This window comes from Myxocyprinus asiaticus, chromosome 20 (assembly GCF_019703515.2).
Source record: "Myxocyprinus asiaticus isolate MX2 ecotype Aquarium Trade chromosome 20, UBuf_Myxa_2, whole genome shotgun sequence".
Taxonomy (NCBI): Eukaryota; Metazoa; Chordata; class Actinopteri; order Cypriniformes; family Catostomidae; genus Myxocyprinus; species Myxocyprinus asiaticus.
In genome coordinates, this window is record NC_059363.1 from 22,871,347 (window position 1) to 22,897,227 (window position 25,881).

Genomic DNA, 25,881 nt, shown 5'->3' on the forward strand with positions numbered 1-25,881 from the left:
ATTCAAAACTGCCATCAATGATGACCTCTGCTGACATGAAGTGTGGAAGGCATGTTCCACATTTGTTTTTTTCCCCTTTCTATGATTGTAATATATAAATTAAATGGACAGCCAAGCTTTTTACTGGTTTTTATTAATTATTTATTTATTTATTTTTAACAAAATTTGTAATGCACATTACCTAGCTCACTAAAATTGTTGTACATAGGCTACCACAAAAAGTGTCACAATAAATTACACATTATGATCCATAATTATTATTCAGTACTTTAACTTGAAAACTGTATTGGACAGTGTGACCAACTGTAAATAAACAATGGTAAGGAAAATGGTTGCGTAAAACCTGGGTGTAGAGGCATTGTTATTTTATTGATAAGGAATTTATTAAATGTACTATACATTTTTATATAAATCTATTATAAAAATATATAAATCATCCACTTAAAAACGTAATGTTGTGTACACTTTTTCTATGCTCATAATTAAAATAACCTTTTTTTCTTTTAATTCCATAACCAGCAAAAAGTTTTGTCCTTGGGGCACCATTTGTTTCTGCGTTTGTGCAGTGTGTATATACATACTCGTGGCCAAAAGTTTGGAATACTGTACAGATTTTACTCTTATGGAAAGAAATTGGTACTTTTATTCACCAAAGTGACATTCAACTGATCACAATATATAGTCAGGACATTAATAATGTGAAAAATTATTATTACAATTTGAAAAAAATTTTCAGAACTTCTTAAACTACTTCAAAGAGTTCTCATCAAAAAATCCTCCATGTGCAGCAATGACAGCTTTGCAGATCCTTGGCATTCTAGCTGTCAGTTTGTCCAGATACTCAGGTGACATTTCACCCCACGCTTCCTGTAGCACTTGCCATAGATGTGGCTGTCTTGTCGGACATTTCTCACACACCTTACAGTCTAGCTGATCCCACAAAAGCTCAATGGGGTTAAGATCCATAACACTCTTTTCCAGTTATCTGTTGTCCAATGTCTGTGTTTCTTTGCCCACTCTAACCTTTTCTTTTTGTTTTTCTGTTTCAAAAGTCCTCACCCCTGCACCTTCTCTTTACTGTTGTACATGAAACTGGTGTTGAGTGGGTAGAATTCAATGAAGCTGTCAGCTGAGGACATGTGAGGCGTCTATTTCTCAAACTAGAGACTCTGATGTACTTATCCTCTTGTTTAGTTGTACATCTGGCCTTCCACATCTCTTTCTGTCCTTGTTAGAGCCAGTTGTTCTTTGACTTTAAAGACTGTAGTGTACACCTTTGTATGAAATCTTCCGTTTTTTTGGCAATTTCAAGCATTGCATAGCCTTCATTCCTCAAACAATGATTGACTGATGAGTTCTAGAGAAAGCTGTTTCTTTTTTGCCATATTTGACCTAATATTGACCTTAAGACATGCCAGTCTATTGCATACTGTGGCAAACCAAAAACAAACACAAAGACAATGTTAAGCTTCATTTAACGAACTGAATAGCTTTCAACTGTGTTTGATATAATGGCAAGTGATTTTCTAGTACCAAATTAGCAATTTAGCATGATTACTCAAGGATAAGGTGTTGGAGTGTTGGCTGCTGGAAATGGGGCCTGTCTAGATTTGATAAAAAATGACGTTTTTCAAATAGTGATGGTGCTGTTTTTTTTATTTTATTTTATTATTATTTTTTTTTAACATCAGTAATGTCCTGACTATACTTTGTGATCAGTTAAATGCCACTTTGGTGAATTAAAGTACCAATTTACTTCTGAAACAGCAAAATCTGTACATTATTCCAAACTTTTGGCCGCCAGTGTACATATATAATATACATATGTATATAATGCAGTATTATGTCCTAATAGTGTGCCATTTCAAAGATATTTTGATAAGGGAGCCTATTGAAATAATTATATTCAAACATTTCACTGCAGTGGTTTAAATTGCTAAATACTAGGCCTATCATTAATTGTACTGAAGTTACTAATGCCTTGAATAATCGGTTCACATACCGTTTCTTTGCCTCAGAATACACTGGAGAATGTGTTTTCATCAGCCTCTGCTTTCTGTATGGGTCCAACTTGGTGCTCAAGACGCACTCCCTAAACACTGGGCGGGGTCTGCGTCCTGTGGCAGGAATGACGCTATCCGATTGGATGACGCTCTGATCGAATCCACAGAGCTCCAGCATCGGTCTATGGCGGCCACAACACTGCATGTAACGTTCCCATGTTGCACAGGCTACTGAAAAAGGCCATAAATAGTTGAAGGCAATGTTTTAATTGTTTATTAAAGCTCTGAATATGGGGGACATTGTGTGCGAACAGCTCCATCTAATACGCCCTTCTTATGACGCATAATTTATGGGGCTCGCTGGGACGTGAAGAAGGATCAAGAAGATCTTCAGGAATCTGTTTGGATAAATGCAAAAACTGGATAAAATCGGGTTCATTCATCCTCGGTAACCGTGCGGAATTAAAAGGATGGCTGGAATTTGTAACAGTTCAACATCTGGAATTGGTGACATCATCCAACTAAATGTCGGTGGAACGAGGTACGCTGACGTCAAGATTCTTTAGATAAACTCGGCGTCATAATATAGTTTTATTTCAGGCTACGTCAGAGCGCCGCAGTTTCTGACTTTGATGTGGCGCGGTCGTAAGGCCTAACATACAGTCAGATAGGGTGATTCTCACGAAACCTGTCAAATTCTGGTCCTATTTCAACAAACATCAAATTATTATTATTATTATTATTATTATTATTATTATTATTATTTTGGTATCGATTTGGGGTTATATGACCAGTATTCTCCACAGGTGTCGTGAGAATTGTGAACTGTTAATGTGCCCTAATTTACCTAACAGTAAAAGACTGTTCAGTTCGCCATCCCCAGTTCCTACATGATCATGCATAATAATAATAATAATAAAACAGGCAGAAAAAATTAGATCCTGTATTCATGTATAACTAATTTGACTGCACTGCTGTAACGATGGTATTGTATTGAAAACTATGATTACAATGTTACATTTCTGGAAGGAGAAATGACTGGAAATGACATATTCAAATAAAACAGGGGATTGTTCTTTATGGTTAATTATTTTAATATTTGCTTGAATACAACCTTATTTTTTTTTAAAGACAATTTTTCTTTTAATGATAGTAGGAAACTTACAATAGAAATATGTATATTTCTTACTTACAATACATAAATTATAGGATATGGGCCTATACACTATTGTATGTCCAGAAATAACCATTTTAATGTAGCCTCAAGCTGGTCAAGTGTTCAAATGTTGATTAATTTAACATGTGCTTTATTTATGCATAAATATTCTTGCTATTAGCATTGCATTAAACCCCCATGTTAGGTCATTTGTCATTAAAGGCATAGTTCACCCAAAATAGAAAATTATCTCATCATGAACTCACCCTCATGCCATCCCAGTTGTGTGTGACTTTCTTTCTTCTGCTGAACAAAAATGAAATTGTTCAGAAGAATATTTCAGCTCTGATGATCCTCACAATGCAAGTGAATGGTGACCAAAACTCAGAAGGTCCAAAAAGGACATAAAGGCAGCATGAAAGTAATCCATATGACTCCATATGATAGGTGTGGGTGGAAAACAGATCGGTATTTAAGTTTGTTTATTTATATTTAATATTTAAAGATGAAGTGTGTAATTTCTGTGCTACTAGTGGCACCAAACGGACTTACAAAAAAAAAGTATGTTTTCAAGCACACTTTGCCATCACCCCTCAGACTCATCACACCTTTCACACTCTCTGATTCCTTATGAACAAATAGGCAATACTAAATAAAAGGTGATTAACGTTTAACACCGTTATAAACAAGACAACTATAACATAAACACATCGGATAGAAATCTCCACCAATGACCAGCCTCGACCAGTAGGTAGCTGAATGTGAAAGTTAAAGTCACTTCGACACCAGAATGTGGAAGAGAATGTGCAGATTTACAGTATAAAAGGACTTAAATATTGATCTGTTTCTCACCCACACCTTTCATATTGCTTCAGAAGACATGGACTTAACCACTGGAATCTATGGATTTCTTTTATTCTGCCTTTATGTCCTTTTTGGACCTTCTGAGTTCTGGTCACCATTCACTTGCATTGTAAGGAACGTTTACGTTTTTTATAAAAAAAATTGCTGTAGCTGTAGAACTAAGCAAACTAAAGCCAAATTACTGCAGATATTTTCTTTGTACGCAACCATTTGTGAAGTAACATCTCATGAATTCAAAGAAAAATAGAAAATTATCATAATATTTTATGTTCATAATATTTTATGTTTCAGATTTAGCACGTCAAGACAGACTCTGACATGGATCCCTGACTCTTTCTTCTCAAGGTAAAATAAGATGTCTGAAGCTGCACCGAGAGCTTTGTAAATATATTGGATATGCACACTCATTCATCTTAGAACCAGCATTTTATACATTTGTGTAAAACTATATGTTGCTCCCCAGTTTACTTAGTGGGAGAATATCAACGCTACGGGATGAAACTGGAGCTGTAAGTGGAAATTTGTATCATGCTCTGACTTACCCAAAAATCTTACGTACCTACTGTAATTACCTTTAAATCGAAAGAAACAACAACAAATGATGTAAACACTGATTACTAAAGGTGTGCTTTGTGGGTTGTTTGTTAAAAATAGACCTTTCAGACTAATCCATTATTCCAGAAAAATTAGAAATGTTGTTCAGCTCAAACCCAGTCTGTAATTAAGTCTCTAAATTAAATCTTTTTTGTTTTAGATATTTATTGACAGAGACCCAACAACATTTGCCCCTATTTTAAACTTCCTTCGAACAAAAGAATTAGACTTAAGGTAGGAAATGACAAATGTCAATTCATTTTCCATCACTTACAGGATTTGTGAAAATATTGAAAAGACAACACTGAGCAAATAATACTGAGTCATATGTGTGTCATTTTCCGGCTTCCTCTGATAGGGGGGTTAACATAAGCATCCTGAGACATGAAGCGGAGTTCTATGGTATTACACCTTTAGGTAAGGCATAACCAGACTGAATGCATCTGTTTAAGGTCATTTAGCTATCTAGTTTTTATACTGTTAAAAGTAAACACGGGCAGTTTAGGAGCTATTTATGGACCTTGAGGTATTTCTACCTGATACGACCTTTTAAAAATTACTTTTGTTTGTGTAACCTAATGTACTATAACTAGTCAGATTAAACAAATTTGCCTGAATTTGGTGCTTTATATGGTTATTTTGTCTTACTTTCCTGTCTGTCACTGATATGGTTAGTTCGACGTTTACTTCTTTGTGAAGAACTGGAACGATCTTCATGTGGAAGTGTGCTCTTTCATGGCTACCTCCCTCCACCAGGTAAGGTTACAGCAGATCTGTAGAAACATCTCAGATGTTCACAAAAGAAAGAGGGAAAACCTTCTTCCTATGTGCCAAACATGATTTTTTTTGTTCTTCAGCTATCCCAGCCCGGAGCGCTGCTGGTGGACAGGCTGCAGGCCAGGAAGAGCGTTCGGTTCCCAGTGGAGCAGAGGGGAGTTTCCCACGTTCTTGCCCACAGTCTTCTCTCCCTGGGCCCTGTGGGGCAGATGGACCTCAAAGACTGGGTGAGCAAAATCCTTTCAATGCTAAGATGTGGTTACACTGAAACTGAGAGGCACTTTTGAGGGATTTAAAGGAATAGTTCTTCCAAAAATGAAAATTCTGTTATCATTATCTTACACTCATGTTGTTCCAAACCCATATGACTTTCTTCTGTAGAACACAAGAAAAAAATGTAAGAATGTTCATGCTGCTCTTTCCCATACGAGAAAGGACAAAAACGTACCACTTAAAGGAATAATTCACCCAAAAATGAAAATTTGCTCATAATTTACTCACTCTCAGGCCATCCAAGATGTATCTGAGTTTCTTTCTTCATCAAAACAGAATTTAAGATTTTCAGGATTTCATTTCAGGCCTCCTCCTCTAAACAATGCAAGTGAATGTACTCCATGTTTTTTGACGGTCCAAAATGCATATTTAGGGTGCATCAAAATAATCCACACGACTCCAGTCGACAAATAAAGTTCTTCTGAACGCAAACGATTGATTATTTTTTGAAACAGAACAATAGTTATATACTTTTTAACTACAAATGTTCACTTCCGTACATCTCTGTGACACACGCTCATGAGAGGGATGACGTAAGCTCATTGGTAAGGTCAAGCGTCACGTGGAGGAGGAGTCAGGAAGCCCATCATTGTTTGCAAGAGAAGGAGCGCTGTACAAAAGTTTAATTGTCTTTGCTGTAGATTTGTATTTGTATAAGTGTATTGTTCAAAATGGTAATTTGGCGTGTGTATCCTGGATGCTTCAACCTTCAGAAACCCCAAAGAAAATGCATGCCGGGAAAAATATGCTTATACATGATCATGAGTGATTGAAGCTCTGGCTTATCGTGCTGAACCTGGATATCAGTACACCCCACCATTCTCTTAAATATTGGATGTGCAATGAACATGTGTGAAAACTTTGTCATTGTCACGCCTCCCTCAGCGCTCCGCTCCTCATCACCCGATTTCTAATTCACCGCAGCTGCACTCAATTCACTCGCTCATCACTGCCTGCATGAATAACTCACCTTCACGCCACTTCACTGTCAAGTCTCACACAAAGGACATGCAGTGTTTATTTACCTGTCTGAATTTGCTCTTGATCTTCGTTGATATCTGTTTAGTGCTTACCCTGCTGTTTTGCTGGTTACCTCTTTTTGAGTTTGTGAAGCTTCTCTTCTGTGTGATATCACCTGTACCATTGATCTCACTGTGTAAACCCTGTAAATCCTGTGAATCTCAGTAAATGCTCTCGCACTTGGTTTCACTAACTACAGCTTGTGTGGCTTGAATTCTTGACAGTCATACAGCCTATATATTTCTGCTAAAGAAAAAGCACAAGTAGATAATGCAACGGCATTGCTCTGAAATAAAGGATGGTTATTTACTGCAGTGTTTTTTTTATTATTATTTGGAAATTATTTTTTTATTATTTTATATTGTTTTGAAATTGTTTTGGTTTGTGAACGACGCTTGTTCTGTGGTCTGTTCAAGTTTCTCTTGTAAACAATGATGCTATTCCTGCCTCCACCTCCACGTGTGACCTTACCAATGAGCTTATGTCATCCCTCTCATGAGCGCGCGTCACAGAGATGTACGGAGTTGAACATTTGTAGTTAAAAAGTATATAAGTATTGTTTTGTTTCTAAAAAATTATCATTCGTTTGGGTTCAGAAGAACTTTATTTGTTGACTGGAGTCGTGTGGATTATTTTGATGCACCCTAAATATGCATTTTGGACCATCATAAAATGGAGGACATTCACTTGCATTGTTAGAGGAGGAGGCCAGAAATGAAATCCTAAAAATCTTAAATTCTGTTTTGATGAAGAAAGAAACTCAGATACATCTTGGATGGCCTGAGGGTGAGTAAATTATCAGCAAATTTTCATTTTTGGATGAACAATTCCTTTAAGTAATCCGTAACACTCGTGCTCTATATTCCAAGTCTTCTGAAGCCATACGATAACTTTGTGTAGTGAACAGACTGCAATTTCAATCATTAGTCACTGAAAATCTTGCCCTCCTCCATAGCTCTCATTCACACTACAATTGAGAGCTACGTGAAATCCATTGAATATTTTAATTGCATAGCAACTTTAATTTCAGCCGGATCCTCACACACTACTATCTTATGGCTTCAAAAGGGTTGTATGATAATAGAATTTTCCATCACCAACACCACCCAATGCAATGTTAGAACAGAGTTTAAGTGGGATTTAAAATTTTCATAATTACAGCTACCGGTTTACCAGAGGCAGCAGAGAGAACTGGGTTTGCTATTGCTGTCATTATAGCATGTGTTCCATTCTGGTATTGTGCTGTTGAAAATGGAGAGACAGAGGGAGGGGGGAATCCCATGAAGACAAAGTAGGACACTTAGAAGCAGTAGTCAGGGTGAGGTCATCTTAAAATGCCTTTTATATCCTCAGTGCCCAGCAAAGTCATGAGAGAAGAATGATGAGAGAGAGATGGAGAAAACTAATTAATGTACAGGCTCTCTTTTCAACTGTTTCATGGCTTTTTTTCTCCTCCAAAATGTAGTCAAAAGAATTTATTGCATAATACAGGAAATAGTACATTTAAAATGAGTCAAAACTAATTTTACAGAAATAATAATCATCCACACAGAGTCATGGCCTTATAAGTGTATATTTGGTGATATTTTAAAGGCAAATTTCTTAATATTTACTCTTTCTGGTGTTTCATAATACTGTGGTATTGTTTTCCATTTTTATTTGCATTACAACAGGATCACCAGTCGACCCTAGGAAGGTGCTGATTGTCGCTGGCCATCATAACTGGATTGTAGCTGCCTATGCACATTTTGTCATTTGTTACAGGTAAATCTACATGTCATACTGATAACTTCTAAATTTATATTAAATAGTAAGGGTTGTGACTTGCCATAGGTTGACTGTGATTGGTCTATAGGATAAAGGAATCATCTGGCTGGCAGCAGGTGTTCTCCAGCCCATACCTGGACTGGGCCATTGAGCGGGTGGCCCTCAATGCTAAAGTAGTGGGCGGGCCACATGGAGACAAAGATAAGATGGTTGCAGCATCTTCTGAGAGCAGCATTATACTCTGGAGTATCCAGGATGGAGGGAGTGGAAGTGAAATAGGTGGGAGCAAAGAACAGAAATTATATCATTACATATTAAACGTCATTCTCTGGTCTGTTGGTTTTGTGTTATAATAATTCTCTTTTTCTGTGTTTTTGTGAAGGTGTGTTCAGCCTTGGGGTGCCTGTTGACTCCTTGTTTTTCATTGGGAGTCAACTTGTTGCCACCAGTCACACAGGAAAGGTAGGAGTGTGGAATGCCGTCACCCAGCATTGGCAGGTAGAGAAATTCAGATTTTTTCACTTCAACAGTCACTACAGTTTAAATTTAGTTGATAATCAAGTTTTTTTTAACGGAATAGTGCACCCTAAAAATGAAAGTTATCATTTACTCACTCTTGTGTCATTTTTAACCCGTATGAGTTTCTCTCTTATGTTGAACATAGAGACATTTTGAAGAATGTCCATGCTGCTCTGTCCAATACAATGAAAGTAAGCTCAATATACAACCCCAATTCCCCAAAAGTTGGGACAGTATTGAAAATGCTTATAAAAACAAAAATAATTGATTTGTGTGCTGTATTGAAAGCACTAAAACAACATATTATTTGATGTTTTACCTTGTAAATTGAATAGATTTGTTTGAAAATATACATTTCATTTCAAATCAGATGATTGCAACACGCTACAAAAAGTTGGGACGGTCGAGTGTTTACCACTGTGTAACATCACCTTTTTTCTAATAACACTTATTTAGTGTTACTACGCTTCGCAATTGAACAGGACCTTGGTTGCCGTATTTTTCACACATTCACGACTGTAGACATGTCAGATCTGCAGGCAGGCCAGTCTAGCACCTGCACTCTCTGCTTACGCAGCCATGCACTTGCAATCCAGGCAGAATGTGGTTTTCTGTTGTCCTGCTGGAAAATGCAGGGTTGTCCCTGGCAAAGAGGGTGTCTGGATGGCAGCATATGTTGCTCTAAAATTTTTACATATCTGAATTAATGGTGCTCTCACAGATGTGCAAGTTACCCTTGCCATATGCACTGACACACCCTCATACCATGTCAGACACTGGCTTTTGGATCTGATGCTGATAACAACTTGGATGGTCCTTTCCCCCTGTGACCCGGAGAACATTATGGCAGTTTTTTTTTTTTTTTTTTTCAAAAACGAATTAAAATGTGGACTCTTTGGACCACAAATCATGATTCCACTGTTGTACTTTCCATCTCAGATGAGACCAAGCCCAGAGAAGTCGGCTGCGTTTCTAAACAGTGTTGATGTATGGCTTCTGCTTTGCATTGTAAAGCCTTAACTTGGATCTGTGGTTTACCAAAGTATTCCAGAGCCCATGTCATGATATTTATTACAGATGCATGACCGTTTTTAAGAAAGTGATCAGGGTTCCCATGCATCCTGGAAAACTGCAATGCAGTTAAAGTCTACAATAAAGTCAATACAATAAAGTCATGGAAAATTAGAAAAATACCTAAATGTCCTGGAATATTATTATTTGTCCTGGAAAATATTTCAGTATAATAAACGGTTTGACTGTGTTGCTAGCAAGGATTCTGTTACATTTACAAAAACATGGTAATGACCGTGACTCGTAAAAGGAATCATAAACACAAATTTGTATCATTTTGTCACTGCCAGCGGCTGCGCTGAAACAACATCAGCGATTAAGGGCACTTTCAACCTCATGATTGATTACAGTAGCAGCCAATCGTGTGCTTGGCAATCGCGCCCCAACCGAGGCAGATCGCTTGATTGTTACAGCTACGGCCAATCGTGTGCTTGGCTACAGCAGCTTGTGCTTAGTGAGAAGCGTGAAACTTCTCATTCACAAACAGACTGAATGACCTGATACATGTACCGACAGACTAAATGAGAGGGGCATGTTGTTCGTTTACTTCAGCATCGGCATGAGTCCACCTTCCGAAAAGGGCGGAAGAGCTATTAATGTGTAAAAGTGACTGATGTTTATACATGTTGAGGGATTTTCACATGACTCGCGTCAGCTCTGCCGAATACATTGAAGTTTATGAAGTGATGCGTCAGTGCAACCTCGGCTCCAACTTCACACCAGTGTTTTTCACACACGTTTTTGCCTCAAATGATGTCTTTGAGAGTACAAAACTACAATAAATATTTTTAAACTGTCCAAATTTATGAAGAGATGTTGAATGTCTCATAATTTATTTTAATAAATTATGAACTACAGTAATTACATTCACCAAAAAAATGTATTAAGACCTAAACATAAACGAGTCCTCATTTTCCTTTCTGCAATCAAATCAATTTACACTTTTTCTCTTCCAAATAAATGTTTTCAGTATTTATTGTGCACACCTCCTGCTTTCTTGCCTGACAAGCTCGTAATTTGCCCCTCCATGACGCTTACTTCAACACTTGTCATGTGAAGGGCAAAGTGCCACTTGATGCTGGCGTTGAGCGGAGCGTTGACGCCTCGACTCAACTCATGTGAAATGCACTTTACAATGAAGAAAGGACATTACTGAAACTCAAAATTATTAATATTAGGCTATTATTGTTTTTTTTTTTCTGATAAAATTCATGCTCAGCAGTTTAAATACTGTAGGAAAATTATACAGTAGATCTGCTTTGTTCTTATAATGCTTAAACATTCTACTGAAGTCACTAGATTTGACATGCAAATTTTAATAAAGGAGAAGGACATTATTGATACTCATTATTATTATTATTAGACTATTATTATTGTCTTGAAAAGTCATGCTCGGCAGTTCACAAACTGTAACGGAAATTATAGATCTGCTTTGTTCTTATAATGCTTAAATACTATAAAGTCTCTTGGCAGATTTCGGTTGTGAACATCTCAAAATGATTCAGTGACTCACTCATAGCACATAAGATGCTCGTTTGTCACCACATATTGGCATTTCCAGAAGTGGTCACTAAACTAGTCAATTAATGAACTGAACAAATTTGTGAAACAGAAGTAAGCCACACCAAATTACCCTTTATTTTTGTAGCTAATTCTGAACAATTTCGCAGATAATTTGCTATACTTGAATCATTAAAATAGCTTAAGTTGGTGCTTTTAGCTTATTCTTTAAAAAATTACCTGTTCATCGATAAGTGATTGTCTCACCTTTTTTGCCCCTCATGAGTTGGCATCCCTGTGAGTTATAAACTTTAGACAACGATGATAGTTGGACCACTGATCTTTTTAAAAAAAAAATTATTCACACTGGGTTGGTAGCATGGTGATTCGGCCTTAATACCTTGGGATGTGAATACATTTTCAATAATTCAACAATTGAAGTCAGCTTATACTGTGGTTCCGGTTACCACATGTAGTATGGGGAAAACACGCAATTTAGTCGTAAAAATGGCATTAGTAATAAAAAGAAGAACGTCGAGGAAAATGACATATTTGGACGAAAATGAATGTTTGAATGTACCAATTAAAACTGTGATATGTCCTAATGTGATAAGTAAACTAAAAAAGTCTCTGATTTAATGGAATAAATAAATAATCTGCAAGTGATATGTGCTTCAACATGAATGTGTAGATCTGGCTGCTCATACACTAAAAACACCTCATCATGATCATCACGCGCTCTTGTGTGTGTGAGTTGACAGAGACAGAGAGCAGTCTGAAGTGCGCAGCACATACAGACTATGTATTTACTTAACTGAATCACAGCTTTACGGGGATTAATAATCACACTAAGCCATGGAGCAAACTGCTTATCTGGAGGTGAGAAACTGCCGTCAAAAACAAACAGAAACGCCAAAATAAAAGCTCGATTTAAATGGACGCATGTGTTTTACGCATTAGTCCTAAATCATCCCTGTCTCAACTTTTTTGGAGGGTGTAGCAGTCATCTGATTTGAAATGAGTGTAAAACATTAAATAATGTCTTGTTGTAGTGCTTTCAATATAGCACAGGGTGAATAGAACTTACAAATCACTACTTTTTTGTTTTATTTGCATTTTCCATACTGTCCCAACTTTCGAATTGGGATTGTATGACAAAAAAGCACCATAAAAGTCCATACGACTTGCGTGATATATTCAGGTCATATGATAGATTGAGAAACAAAATTTTAAGTTGTGTTGCACCAGTTTTGTTGTCAATGATGATTGGTCAAAAGACATACAAGAAACAATGGCGTTTGATGTAAACAAACAATTTAGAATTACACGAGGGTGAGAAAATATTAAAAAGTTTTTGGATACACGATCTCTTTAATACATTAAATCTTTCAGCATCACTAAAGAGCCCATTTCATACTAGGTTTGGTAATATTGTGAAAACATGATTCTGATGTTTACATTGTGTACTATCAATTTTTCAGGTGCAGGATGTAGTGCCCATTACAAGCTGTGACACTGCTGGCTCCTTCCTCTTGCTTGGCTGTAACAATGGCTCAATTTATTATATCGGTAAGCAGCTAATCTTCCCCTGGGCTGCAGACAGTGTGTGCATTTTGTTTGACGTGAGTTGTTAATGAGATGTGAAATCGGCAGTAAGAGAATCAGTGTTGTAATGTAATTACAATTGCATAAAGACATCAGTGCAATTAATTTCATTTATACCACGGGTCTGTTGAATGCTTGATTGTGATTGGTTGACAGACGTTCTAAGGTGTGCAATTATTTTTCAAGTAAACGCACAGCTATGAAGTACTTCCAGGTCTTGACTGCATAACGGTTCCATATCACTTCGCCCAATTATTTCAGTTATTTCAAAGAGCCCTACAGGCTACCACAACAAAATAACCAATTAAAACAAAGATATTGGTTAAGTACATCGGATAAGAATGACAAACAATGTCTATAATATCCTACATTTATTTAGATTTTGATTGAAAAGCATCCTTGGGCTCCCTCTCTCTCTCTCTCTCTCTCTCTCTCTCTCTCTCTCTCTCTCTCACTCTCTCATCCCACCCCCACACACCATACATTCTACCACAGCAAGATAACCATATAAACAAAGACATTGGTTCAAGTAAATCAGTTAAGAATGTCAAACAATGTCTATAATATCCTAAGAGCCCTCGCGCTCCCTCGTCTCCCCCGCACACACACACACACACACACACACACACACACACACATGTTGGCGTGGCTGTCCTTATGAGGACTCTCCATAGACATAATGATTTTTATACTATACGAACTATAGATTCTATCCCCTAACCCTACCCCTAAACCTAACCCTCACAAATAACTTCCTCCATTTTTACATTTTCAAAAAAACATTGTTTAGTATGTTTTTTTTTTAAGCAATTTGAATTATGGGGACACTAGAAATGTTATCATAAACCACATTTATAGCATAATACCCTTGTAATTACCAGTTTGTAACCTAAAAAAATGTCCTCGTAAACCACCCAAACCCGCCCCCACACACACACACACACACAAAAATAGAGCTGCACCCCCGCGACTTGATCAGTACAACAGTTTCTATTATCCAAAATAACTTTTAATATGTGAAACTTTTTATGTTTTAATATATTTTGCCCTAATCAGCCTCGCATGGCTATAGTGAAAAGCACCGTTGCGCTCTTACAAACTCTCAGGAGCAAAGTCAGTTTACCCCCAAGACTCACTGGGATTGTAAACACACACACACACACACACACACACACACACACTACCTTGTCACTCCAATGCCGAAAAGCAGCGCATCCTTCGTTGGTAGTTCTAAAGTGAAGTTTTCGAACTAGCAACGAAGGCTTGAGCTGTGTCAGAGCTAGATACACTTGATCAATAAAACTTCTATATTATCTGAAATATCTGTTGGAAAAACCCTCGTGCCCCCTCCCCCTCTCACACACTGCCACACGTGGATACACATCCATTATACGCATTACGCGCACACTTTTACTCCCGAGCAAAAAACAGAGCCGTCATGTCAGCGTACACCTGCATCTCAGTGGGGTTGAGAAAAGTTGTTACCGTTTACAACGGAAATATGGCGACACTCACTGCTGCTGAGAAGTGCTTAAACTTACATCTTGGCGATTTTGAAGCGATGTTACTTCTGACGAGAGCTGCAACAAAAAAGGTAATCCCAGAAGCGATCTCTCTGAGTTTCTCTCTTTCGATCCCTCAAATACAAACTCTCACACACGCTCACACACACACACACACACACACACACACACACACACACACACACACACACACACACAACACTCACACACTCACTCACTCGCACAAACGCACTACCTTAATACTCCAGTAAGTCCTCAAGTAAAGCAGCGCAAGCATCACAATCCTCCGTTGCTAGTTCTAAAGTGACGTTTTCGAACTAGGAACAATGGCTTGGACTGTATTAAAGCACGATGCTGAATCTGTGGTGAAAGAAAGTAGTTCCTCTCATAAGAGCATTTTAGGGATGAAAACCAGAAAATGTCTTGAGATAAAACCCTGAATGATGTATTAAGGTGTGGTAACCGTGGTATAAGCATAATAAATGACTCTGGCCCATTGAATTATTGAAAAATTACTCCGCTGTGCATCGTGACCGCATTACCACCTCGGGTGTGCATTATTTTTCAATAATTCAATGGTCCGTGGTCAATTATTCCTTAAGTAGTAAATAGGTCACAAATGCATGTAAAATTAATTATACAAATGGACTGCTGTGATTCACAAAGTAACAAATTAATAAGGCATAAGGTATTGGAGTAATTGATTTTGCCCATTATGTGTTTTGAATTACAATGTTGTGTCACTGTTTCTGTTATATAGCTGTAATATCTATCTGTAAATATGTTAAATGAATATTAATACAAATTTAAAAAAATTCTCTCCACTCTCAGATGTGCAGAAGTTTCCACTGAGAATGAAGGACAATGACTTGTTGGTGACAGACCTGTACCACGACCCATCCAATGATGCTATCACAGCCCTCAGTGTCTACCTAACTCCTAAAACCAGTGAGTTCATCTTCATCTTGTTGAGTTTCAATGAATTCAGCTGCTCTTGTAGTATGCTTTTGAAATCCTAGGAACAAGTTTGGTCAAAGATCTAGCTCTGTTTGCAGGTGTGAGTGGGAACTGGATTGAGATTGCTTATGGAACCAGCTCAGGGGCCGTGCGTGTTATCGTACAGCATCCAGAGACTGTAGGATCTGGACCACAGCTCTTCCAGACCTTCACTGTCCACCGCAGCCCCGTCACTAAGATCATGCTCTCTGAGAAGCACTTAGTGTCAGGTAATAAATACTCTGGTACTGTATGAGGATACAGTTGAGGACAGCATACTAAAAATGGCCTGAAATTACTGCAATTTCATTCATTTGGCCCTGTGCGTGTTTAAGTGTGCGCTGACAACAACCACGTACGCACATGGACGGTGACACGGTTCAGAGGCATGATCTCCACCCAACCAGGATCTACTCCACTGGCATCCTTTAAGATCATCTCACTGGAGGAGACGGAGAGCCACAGCAGCTATTCCTCTGGCAATGACATTGGTGAGAGATTTGTTCATAGCTTTTGAGCACTTCAGGAAAATTGCACTATTGAAAGTTCTAGTAACATCTAGGTTTTTTCATAAATATTGCAAGATTTTGCTGGACTATGTGAGGAAAAGGCACTGAATCCATGAAAGTATCAAGCCAATGAAAGTGTCTGATGTTTCCGTGCAGGTCCATTTGGAGAGAGAGACGACCAGCAGGTGTTCATTCAGAAAGTCATTCCCATTACCAACAAACTCTTTGTTCGTCTTTCCTCTACTGGGAAAAGGTATGTGCTAAAACGTGCACTATGAAAGACCAGCATGACTCTGTGGGGAAAAAGTAAAATACCACAGATTACAGATCTTTTTCTGTCTGAATGATAGGATCTGTGAAGTGCAGGCGGTAGACGGCACCACCATCACATGTTTCACAGTGCGAGAGTGTGAGGGCTCCAGCCGTATGGGCTCCAGACCCCGCCGTTACCTCTTCACTGGCCACGCAAATGGCAGCATTCAGATGTGGGACCTAAGTACAGCCATGGACACGGTCAACAAAAGCGACGACAAGAGCAAGCGGGAGCCAGGTTCTGACAAAAATTGATTATCACTCTGTAGGATATAGTGTAGGGAAATAGCAATATGCCCTCCTGGATTTATAGGGTTAAAATGCTCTGTTACCTGTTTGCAGAGGTGGGAGGTCCAACTGAAGAGGAGCTGCTGAAGCTCCTTGACCAATGTGATTTGAGCACATCTCGTTGTGCCACGCCCAACATCAGCCCTGCCCCCTCTGTGCTGCAACATAGCCGACTACGGGAGTCCTCCTCCAGGTCTGCCACACCCTCCACTGCTCCCTTACAACCTAACAAGCTCATCCTAATGAGAGAAATAGAGTATAAAGACTAAGGCAATACACTTTTTGATGCCAAGGACCCCCAGATTTGATGATCCCCTTGCGAAGGACCCCTTGTGTGAGAAAAATAGTAAATATGATATTATAAATACTTATTGTTTGCTAAATTAAATAATTGGCTTTAATATTGTCATTGTACTACTGAAGCCAAAAGAAATTATTAAAATATTATCTTGAAAATATTTACTTATTATTAGGTGTGTGTTTCTTATGCTGAAGTAATGTTAAGAGTGTAAACTCGAAGAAATATATTTTTTTTTAATTAATCAATTAAAAACAAAATATATATATAATACAAATATTTTATTTTAAATATTTATATTTATTGTAAAAAGCACTATATAAATACATTTGTAAAAGTAGCTTTACAGAAAATAGTGAATAACAACCCTTATTATTTTTTAAAGATTTTTTTCATAGTGTATGAAATTATATGCCAATTTGTTAGATTTATTTTTTTTTTACAATAAAAATTATCTATACAATTAAATATTCATGATTAATCTAATGTTTTCAGAATGAAACAGTAAAAATGTCAAATAATTTCAACATTTTTACACTTTTTTTTTTTTTTCTGAAATTGTTTGCGGATCCTCTAGCACCCCCTAGGATCTCCTGGCCTAGCGGATCCCCTAGCACCCCCTTGCAGCCCCCCAGGGGTCCCGGGACTAGGGTATACTTTTTTCTGCGTGCTGCTTCATCTCGCACACGGTCAAGCACTCAGGCTTTCAAAGTACACTGTTTGACCGCAAGCACATATGGAGATTGATGCATGCTCACTTTGCCTGCATTGCGATAATCTTTTAGCACAGTTAACGGGAGGTGCAGGTGTAGGTGCATGTGCAGGGCAGACAACGAGCACAGACGGTGGCTGTCCGCGTGTCTAGAAAACCTGGGCTGCATGCGGAAAGTCTGTGCTGATGACGAAATGTAGCGGCATGCGGAACACCGAAGTATACTTTGGCCTTAACAGTTTATTCACACCAACTTGTTCAGCATAAAAAACATGCACAACAAGATTTAAAATTGAAACATTAGATCCATATGAAATACAAATAGCAAGTCTGAAATATCACACTGCAATGATCAGTCTTTTTTTTTTTTTAATTCAAGGAATTTTTAAGTGTTAGTATACCAGTAAAACATTGCACTTTTATTGAGGAATCCAGAGAACACTGAACATGGCAATTTTTTATTTGATTAAATTGTTAGTGAACATGTTATACTTTTTTGTTGTTTTTAGACTTACATTGTGAATTACTGTAAAGTTGTATTTTTATTTTTTTCAAACTTTGGGAAATAAATAAATTGAGATGATTTGTTTTTTTAGTAATCAACTGCGTGCCACAGATGATGTCAATGGAACTTGTATTGTATAGAGCACCCGCTGTATTAGATTTAATACATTTGCCATCATGTACTAATACAAAGTGCTACAATTTCTTTGGTTTACAGTCTTCAATTGCAGGCTCAAGAGCCTATCCCTGAGACAGCCACTTACGGAGCCCTGCGCCCATACAGAGAGAGCCCCTTACTAGCCCGTGCTCGACGCACAGAGAGCTTCCACAGCTACCGAGACTTCCACAGCCTAAATCTGACCAAGGCCCTGCTGGAGAACACCGGACAGTGTGGATCCACTGAGGAAGAGATGCGGCCATCTACGGGGGAGAGCATTGCTGAGGATAGTGAGAAAAGGAACTCCACCACGGAGCTTTGGGGGAGCAGAGTGTCTGAAACCCAGTCTGCAGCTGCACGCAAACCCCCAGACAGCCCTGCAGACCAGCGAAGGAGGTCCCATTTGATGGATGAGGGGTCTTTGGAGTGCAGACCAGAGGGAGGGAGGAGGAGAGGGGCATTTGAAACAAATTTTCTGGGTAGAAAAAAGGCACCTCCTGTTCCGCAACTGAGCTCCCCACCTGCAGGGGCCGATGGAGCGAGCAGTGACTCATCCAGCACTGCCTCCCCATCTCCAACTAAACTGTCCACATCTCCACGCCATCGCAAGGACCCTGAAAGTGCATGTGAGTGATGGTTTACACTGATTTGTGACTCACTTTGACCCTGTAGCAAATTTTGAGTTTATTCAGTAAAGTCTCTGCAAATATTTAAATGTTTATACTTCAGCAGTGGTTTGGAGTAGAAACTTTAATTATGCTATTAGTCAGCAGGGGCTTTCCTTTTATCTATAGTGCAAATCAAATGTGTTTCTGGGTCAAAGTGACTCAGAATGACGAATCAGGACGCATGTTTTAAACAGAAGTCATTCCACATATAATAATGTCGATGACTGGCTGATTTCAGGAGTGTTTCATCATAGAAGGGTTAATGTGAATGTTAATGAGTTAGAAAGGATATCAGCTGGCAGCTAAAAACCTCAACTACTGTGGACAAAATTAAAGGGAAAATAGACAGTACAGAAACTGTTTTTTTCCTCACGTTTCCTTCACTCAGAGGAAAGACGAAGGCATAATCATGGCTAATTTTGTTTTGTGAAAACATCATGTGCTTTTGTCACTTCGACCATCTGGGCCTCATTCTCTTCCTGGCTTTGCCAAGTGTTTAAGCTTAGGTTATATTTGCTTATGTTTGACTTTTCATTCATTAATTTAAATTTACCAACAAGCTATACATGAAACAATTGTTTACGATGAGCTGTGAATAGAAGAAAATGTTAAATGATCATATCACATAACATTTGCAGTTTTTTCTGCATGCACCTTTGATGCAAAATATAAAAAAATAATTTTATCCAATTTTTTTGCATATTAATGGAATGATACAATGCTGTTGCTACTATCCACTAACGGTACCTTTCTAAACACTGCAATGCACTTTATTGTCTATCATTATTTGTCAGTTTATAATGAAATGGGGATTCAGCGGATAAACTACAAATAATGAACAGGTTTGAAATGAAGGTTAGAATTCCGTGTTGCCATGAGGGATGCAGGAATGATAAGCCTTTAATATTACATTTCATAAAAGGGACTTTTACTTGCTCTAGACATTTTGGAATTTATTCAGTGCCTTTTACTAATTTGGATAGCTTCTGTTCTTGTGAGATAAGCATTTTTTTTCTCTCTTTCACCCTTTCTCATAGACGTGCAACTTATTTAAGTGAAACCAAAATAACAGACTTTTAGACAACTGTATTACTGGAGTTACAGATTAAAATGCCCAAATCTAAACATCAGCATCATGCATTATTTTAACCATCACAGATTGACTGAATTAATTATTATATAACTTACAGGTACTTCACCTGGAAGTTATATAACCATTAATTCAGTCAATTTATAATATAATAAATAGTATATTTAGTATAAATTCTGTGCTAGTAGGAATCGCAAAAATCATTGTTTCCAAACAGGTTTCCCAAACACTTCTAATGCCTCTTTGGACCCGACCCCCCCATCTGCCATTGTTTGATTAAACAGGTACTGTAGTTCTATCAGAAAGACTAAAGAATTTTGGAATACCATGAAAAGATACTTGTATCATTTGGCGTAAGCCCCGTCTTACGGTTTAGCGCTCTGATGCTGCTTAAACCATCAGATCCTGCCAGAGGCAATAACGGCAGGGGAGCGGAGCTTACTCCTGCCCAGGACGGGACCTAAACTGGTGGAGTTGGGATGGGATGGGGGGTGAAAACACGGAACTATGCGAAAAATGAGAGGCACCTGGCAGGCTTATAAAGCGGAGGCTGTATTGTGATTGGATGTGATGCCTGATAAATGAATCCCGAGATCTTCCTGCTAGAACTACACTTACGTTTACATTTCCATCCCAAACTCACAGCATTGGTTTTGGGTGCACCACAGAGCCACATTTTACACTTTTGGGAAGTCATCCTATGAAATGACTTGTAGTTTTAGAAGTAAACTTATAGTTAATATAGTAATTTAGTTCACTAAACTTAGTGTTTGCACATTAAACTAGGATAAGGAAAGTTTCTGTAAGATTGAAAAAGTAACCACTTTTAAGTCTAATACTAAAAACTCAATAATTTAACTTGGATAATTTTTAGCTTTCTGATATTATACTAAAGCTCTAATGAACAGTTTTTCAGACAGTTCACAAATTAGTGTAAGTGATTTTTTCACATAGAACTTTTAGGTTAATTGAATTGCACATTTGTTAACATCAATAAATGCATTTGGTATCACAATGAACAATATTATTTAAAGCATTCATTAATCTCGGTTAATATTAATTTTAATTTGAGAAAATACTATTGTACATTGTTAGTTCATGTTTAGATCCTAATGCATTAAATAATGTTACAATTATTGAAATTAACATTATCCAAGATTAATAAATGCTGTTAAAGTTTTGTTCATGTTGTTAGTTCATGTTAACTAATGAAGTTAAAAAATGTTAATGAAAACAACCTTATTGAAAAGTGTTACCAAAATCAAAACTTGAAATTAGTAAATTTGTGATAAAACACTCAAGGCACCCAGGCAAGCAGCTCTCTCACAAAACATAATAAATGATCAAAAATAACAATACTAATTAATATTAATAATATACTAATTAATTAATAATAATAATAAAATAAAAAAGTTTTGAAGACAGTTGCATGTTTTAATATAATAACATACAATTTGGACTAATGGATTAGGTCTGCATTAGGTCTGAACAGGCCTCCTAAATCATCATGCTTTGAATATCACAAAGCATAAATTTATCATTTGCATTCAAATTGTAAAGATTTGTTTATATTTGACATGAAGCTAATTTTATTTTGACTGATGCGCATAGTCACTTTCTTTACTATCCTTTACACTTTGTGTACAAGTTTCATGCCTCCACAGAGAAATATACAGTATAAATCTATATTTCAATGATGGATATCCAATATAGGTTATTAATGTTAATCTATGTTACTAAGTGAGGTTATTGCTTATATTGTTTTATATCTGAATCATAGCCATTAACAAAGTACTTAATAGAAATTATATGAAGTTATAAGGTCCCACATTTCAACTATGCTATGCAACCAGTCAATCATTTTCATGGTGACAGTGCTGACTGTAGGCTATATAGCTGAATGAATTAAAGAATTCTCATTTGACACTTCCTAAAGAAATAAGTAGTTCATATTTTCTGGAATCCTGGAAGTCATTTTACAATTTCCTATTTTGTTGTGATTGGTTAGCACCTACATGTAGGTTATTATTACAACATGGTATGAAGCCTGAAACAATTTCTGATTAATATGCACTAATGATTTATCAAGACTTTGACCATTAGTCTAATATATTGTATGCATAACTGGTCAATACATTTTTTGTTTTGTTTTATCGAATATAGGCTTTTCATGCCATTGATCATTTCAGGTTGTCTGAGATGTTTCAATGTTAAGGAATGTTTTATCGACAAGAGTGTAATACTTTATGCTTGCTATCAGAAATACTGTCACAACCTGATTTCTGTGTGTTTTCAGCCTGTTACTGTATGCAAGATGGCTCAATAAATGATGTTTTATCTAACAAGAATAGTTGTAGATAAACTGGCCTGCTACTAAACATGGATCATGTTATATGATGCGTGTCTAAAAGTACAGGTGTGGAATCGGACTGAAACTCTTATTGGTACGTGCTCTACATACTGGTACTCAGTTTCTGTACATTTCCAATGACACAATAAAGTAACCAAATGTAGCACCTTCTCAGTCTTTTTTAATACGAATGGACACATCGACATTGCAAACTTGAACATTTCACTACTTTCTATATTAATGACTGATCACCTATAGGAACACTTGTTCCAGAGTACAATACACCATCACCACACATACTGTTCCACTAAAACCTCTGAGGAAGAACTTTTAATTAAATAAAAAAATAGAATTAAAAATAAATTATTGCAACAATCCATGTTTTATAGGATAGTGTTTCATTTTTCTAATGTTTGAAATAATTATGCATATTAAATATATTCACAATCTACAGGTTTAAAACAACCTTTGTTACTGAAAAACACATACCATGTCTAACATCAACATGCAACATTGACGACAATGAGTTTATCTCACACATTTAAGACACTTGAGATCATCTCAAATGTTCACACTCTATTGCTCAGTCTAGCAGGCAAAACACCACATTAGCAGAAGTCTCCATTAGGAAGGACAGTAAAGGACATGTCTACTGGATTAGCTACCTCCCCCTGTAGCTCGAGGATGGACTCATTGTTGGCATGAATAATTTGGAGACACTGTGTCCATGAATACTTTGATTATGGTAATATTTCATTGCTACACCTCCAGTCAAAAGTTTCCATTTATAGCTTTAATAATGTAGTGCTATTTTCAGAAGGGTATGCTGTGCATCAGTGCTAAGCACAAATTATAGCAAAGATAAATTATGTTAAATTCAACAGGTAAAATTATGAAGTCAGGGAATTAACAAAAATCTCCATACAAGTATATTGCCAGATCAGTTTAGTCCATCCTGCAAGACTTCACCTCCCCTAAATTATTAATTAGGTCTAAGAGTAAAATGCTCTGCTTGTGAGGAGATTAAGAGCATTGTGGAGCAAATATTTCAGTTTTGTGTGTCTGAGTACATATAGCCAATGGTTGATTAAAACTAATAAAAATGAGATATAACGCCATTCTTAAAATTCAATTGGAAGCAAAGAGGTGATGTCAGAGCTGAACATAACTTAAGAGGTAGTTAACACTTGCAACATTTGCTGAGGAAAGACAACCTAGTGTGCACTGTAATAAGTGACCGTCACACCTCTGACTAATAAAAAAGTTCCAGCATAATGAATAACTGATACATGTTTTTCATGGTCAGGCAAATCAAATGAAGGTGCCTTTCAAACAAATGATTTATGTTTTCCTCTGAATCCAAGACACGATCAATTTAAAACTGTTACTCCCAATTAAAAGTCAGGTAATTTTTTATTTAGTTGTTAATGTGATAACATTACCTCACTCAGCCATTTGTCAGATGTAGAAAAAGAAAAGTGTAGTAAGCAAGTATTGGAGTAATTTGTGACAAAAATGCCCTCAGACGTTAGCTATATCTGACAAAACCTCACTTTGGGGACATAAAAAAGGACATTTTAGAAGTCTTCTTCTAGAGGTAGGGTTTGGGTCATTCTGTATTATTTATAATTATTCTATGAAAACAAAATAAGTCTATGGTATGTCATTATAGCTAAATAAATGTGCATTTGTGTGAAAGTTTTACAAGTGAGTGTCTGTAAACATGGTCTGATCCTTCTTCACTGAGCTGTAGCTTTTCATCGCCTCCACAAACTCCTCATCCCCCACATACTGCAAAAAAAAAAAAAAAGTCATTATCAACTAGGACAATTTCTTCCCAAGGCAAATTAATTAACCCAGTTTGATTATGGCTAAATGGAAAATCCTACTGTAGCATGCATGCATCAACCAGGAAGACTTACATAAATGTACATTTAAACAAAATAGTTCAACTAAAAATGAGAATTCTGTCATTATTTACTCACCTTGATGTCGTTCCAAACCCATAATCTTTTATTTCTTATGCGCAGCACAAAAGGAAAAACTTTAATCGATATCCCGGTCCATCTATTTAAAATTACAACCAACATTTTTGGATTGTTTCTTACTAAATCCTATCCTCTGGCTTCAGAAGAATGGAACATGACCTTTTATAAGCTTTGAAGTGAGTCACTAACAACTGCCATTGTATTAAATAGATGCACCGGAATATTCATTAAAATTAAAAGAAAATCATATGGGGTTGGAACGAAATGAGGGTGAGTATATTTCGACAGCATTTTCATTTTTGGGTGAACTATCCCTTTAAAGGAATGGGTGCTACATTTGGACTACATGGTATATTATCACTTTGATCACATGCATAAAAAAAAATAAAAAAATCAGTGCCATCCAGGTCAGCATCCCAGGCTCCACCACCCAGAGATTTCTTATCTTGAGTGTCGATTAGCTGACTGACACTCCGATGCAAAGAATTCTGAGAATAAGCATGGCTGAGCTGGCTCTGACTGGGAACACGCAGCACAGATATGGAGGTCTGGTAGCTGTGGTTGCTGGTACCTCCAAACTTAGTGTCAGTCAAACCCTGATAATGTAGATCCACAATGGCTGTTACTCACCCAAAGCAAAGCACATATACACACATCACTGCACACTCTGATCTTTCAATCACCAGTAATTTAGGAAGATGAGGAAATGGCAAAAAACAAGCCATTGATTGAGGAAGGTAGTGCATTGTGAGGTTAATAACAATGCAGATGATGATAAGGGTACCGCAGTCATTTAATCCATTTCTGCAGACTGCAGTTGGATACCCTTCATCATTCCTGTCACGCCCTGGTAGACTCCGGAGCAGAATCTAATCTCATCGATGCATCCCTGGTCAAATCCCTCAAGATTCCTACCTCCACACTCGTGCACAAGATTCCGGTTAATACCCTCTGTAACACTCAACTCACCAAAATCACCCAGGTCACCACCACCATCAGACTCATCGTTTCTGATAACCACACTGAACTCACCTCTTTCTATGTCATTGACTCTCCCCTCGCTCCTGTCATCTTAGGTCATTGCTGGTTATCCTCACACAATCCCCACATCGACTGGTCCAGGAACAAAATATTGGCTTGGAGCACTTACTGTCATTCTGCTTGTCTTTTGTCAGCTCATTCCCCTGTGTCTTGTTCTTTGTTGCAGGATGAGCCGGTGGATGTTCCCTGTGTTCCTGTGGAGTACCATGACCTGAGAGAGGTGTTCAGTAAGTCCTGTGCTGCTTCTCTTCCTCCGCATCGTCCCTACGATTGCGCTATTGAGCTTTAGTCAGGTA

At 37.4% G+C, this 25,881-nt stretch overlaps 1 protein-coding gene across 1 annotated transcript; it reads left to right on the forward strand.

The window, feature by feature from the left end:
• Positions 1 to 2,178: 2,178 nt before the first annotated feature.
• Positions 2,179 to 22,719, forward strand: LOC127411051 (BTB/POZ domain-containing protein KCTD3-like). The gene is made up of 18 exons (XM_051646388.1): positions 2,179 to 2,544; positions 4,315 to 4,368; positions 4,487 to 4,532; positions 4,778 to 4,851; positions 4,976 to 5,034; positions 5,293 to 5,373; positions 5,475 to 5,621; positions 8,361 to 8,451; positions 8,543 to 8,733; positions 8,837 to 8,952; positions 13,026 to 13,113; positions 15,504 to 15,620; positions 15,728 to 15,898; positions 16,004 to 16,159; positions 16,334 to 16,430; positions 16,528 to 16,727; positions 16,832 to 16,970; positions 18,509 to 22,719. The coding sequence occupies exons 1-18, from the start codon at positions 2,474 to 2,476 to the stop codon at positions 19,080 to 19,082; spliced, it is 2,472 nt and encodes an 823-aa protein (XP_051502348.1). The 5' UTR covers positions 2,179 to 2,473; the 3' UTR covers positions 19,083 to 22,719.
• The last annotated feature ends 3,162 nt before the right edge of the window (positions 22,720 to 25,881 follow it).

Bases quoted from the DNA above. Each gene is read 5' to 3' on its own strand.
- LOC127411051 (XM_051646388.1), top strand. From the start codon at position 2,474: ATGGCTGGAATTTGTAACAGTTCAACATCTGGAATTGGTGACATCATC. The intron at 2,545-4,314 runs GTACGCTGACGT...TTTATGTTTCAG, and splicing joins CTAAATGTCGGTGGAACGAG to ATTTAGCACGTCAAGACAGA. The intron at 16,728-16,831 runs GTTCTGACAAAA...ACCTGTTTGCAG, and splicing joins CAAGAGCAAGCGGGAGCCAG to AGGTGGGAGGTCCAACTGAA.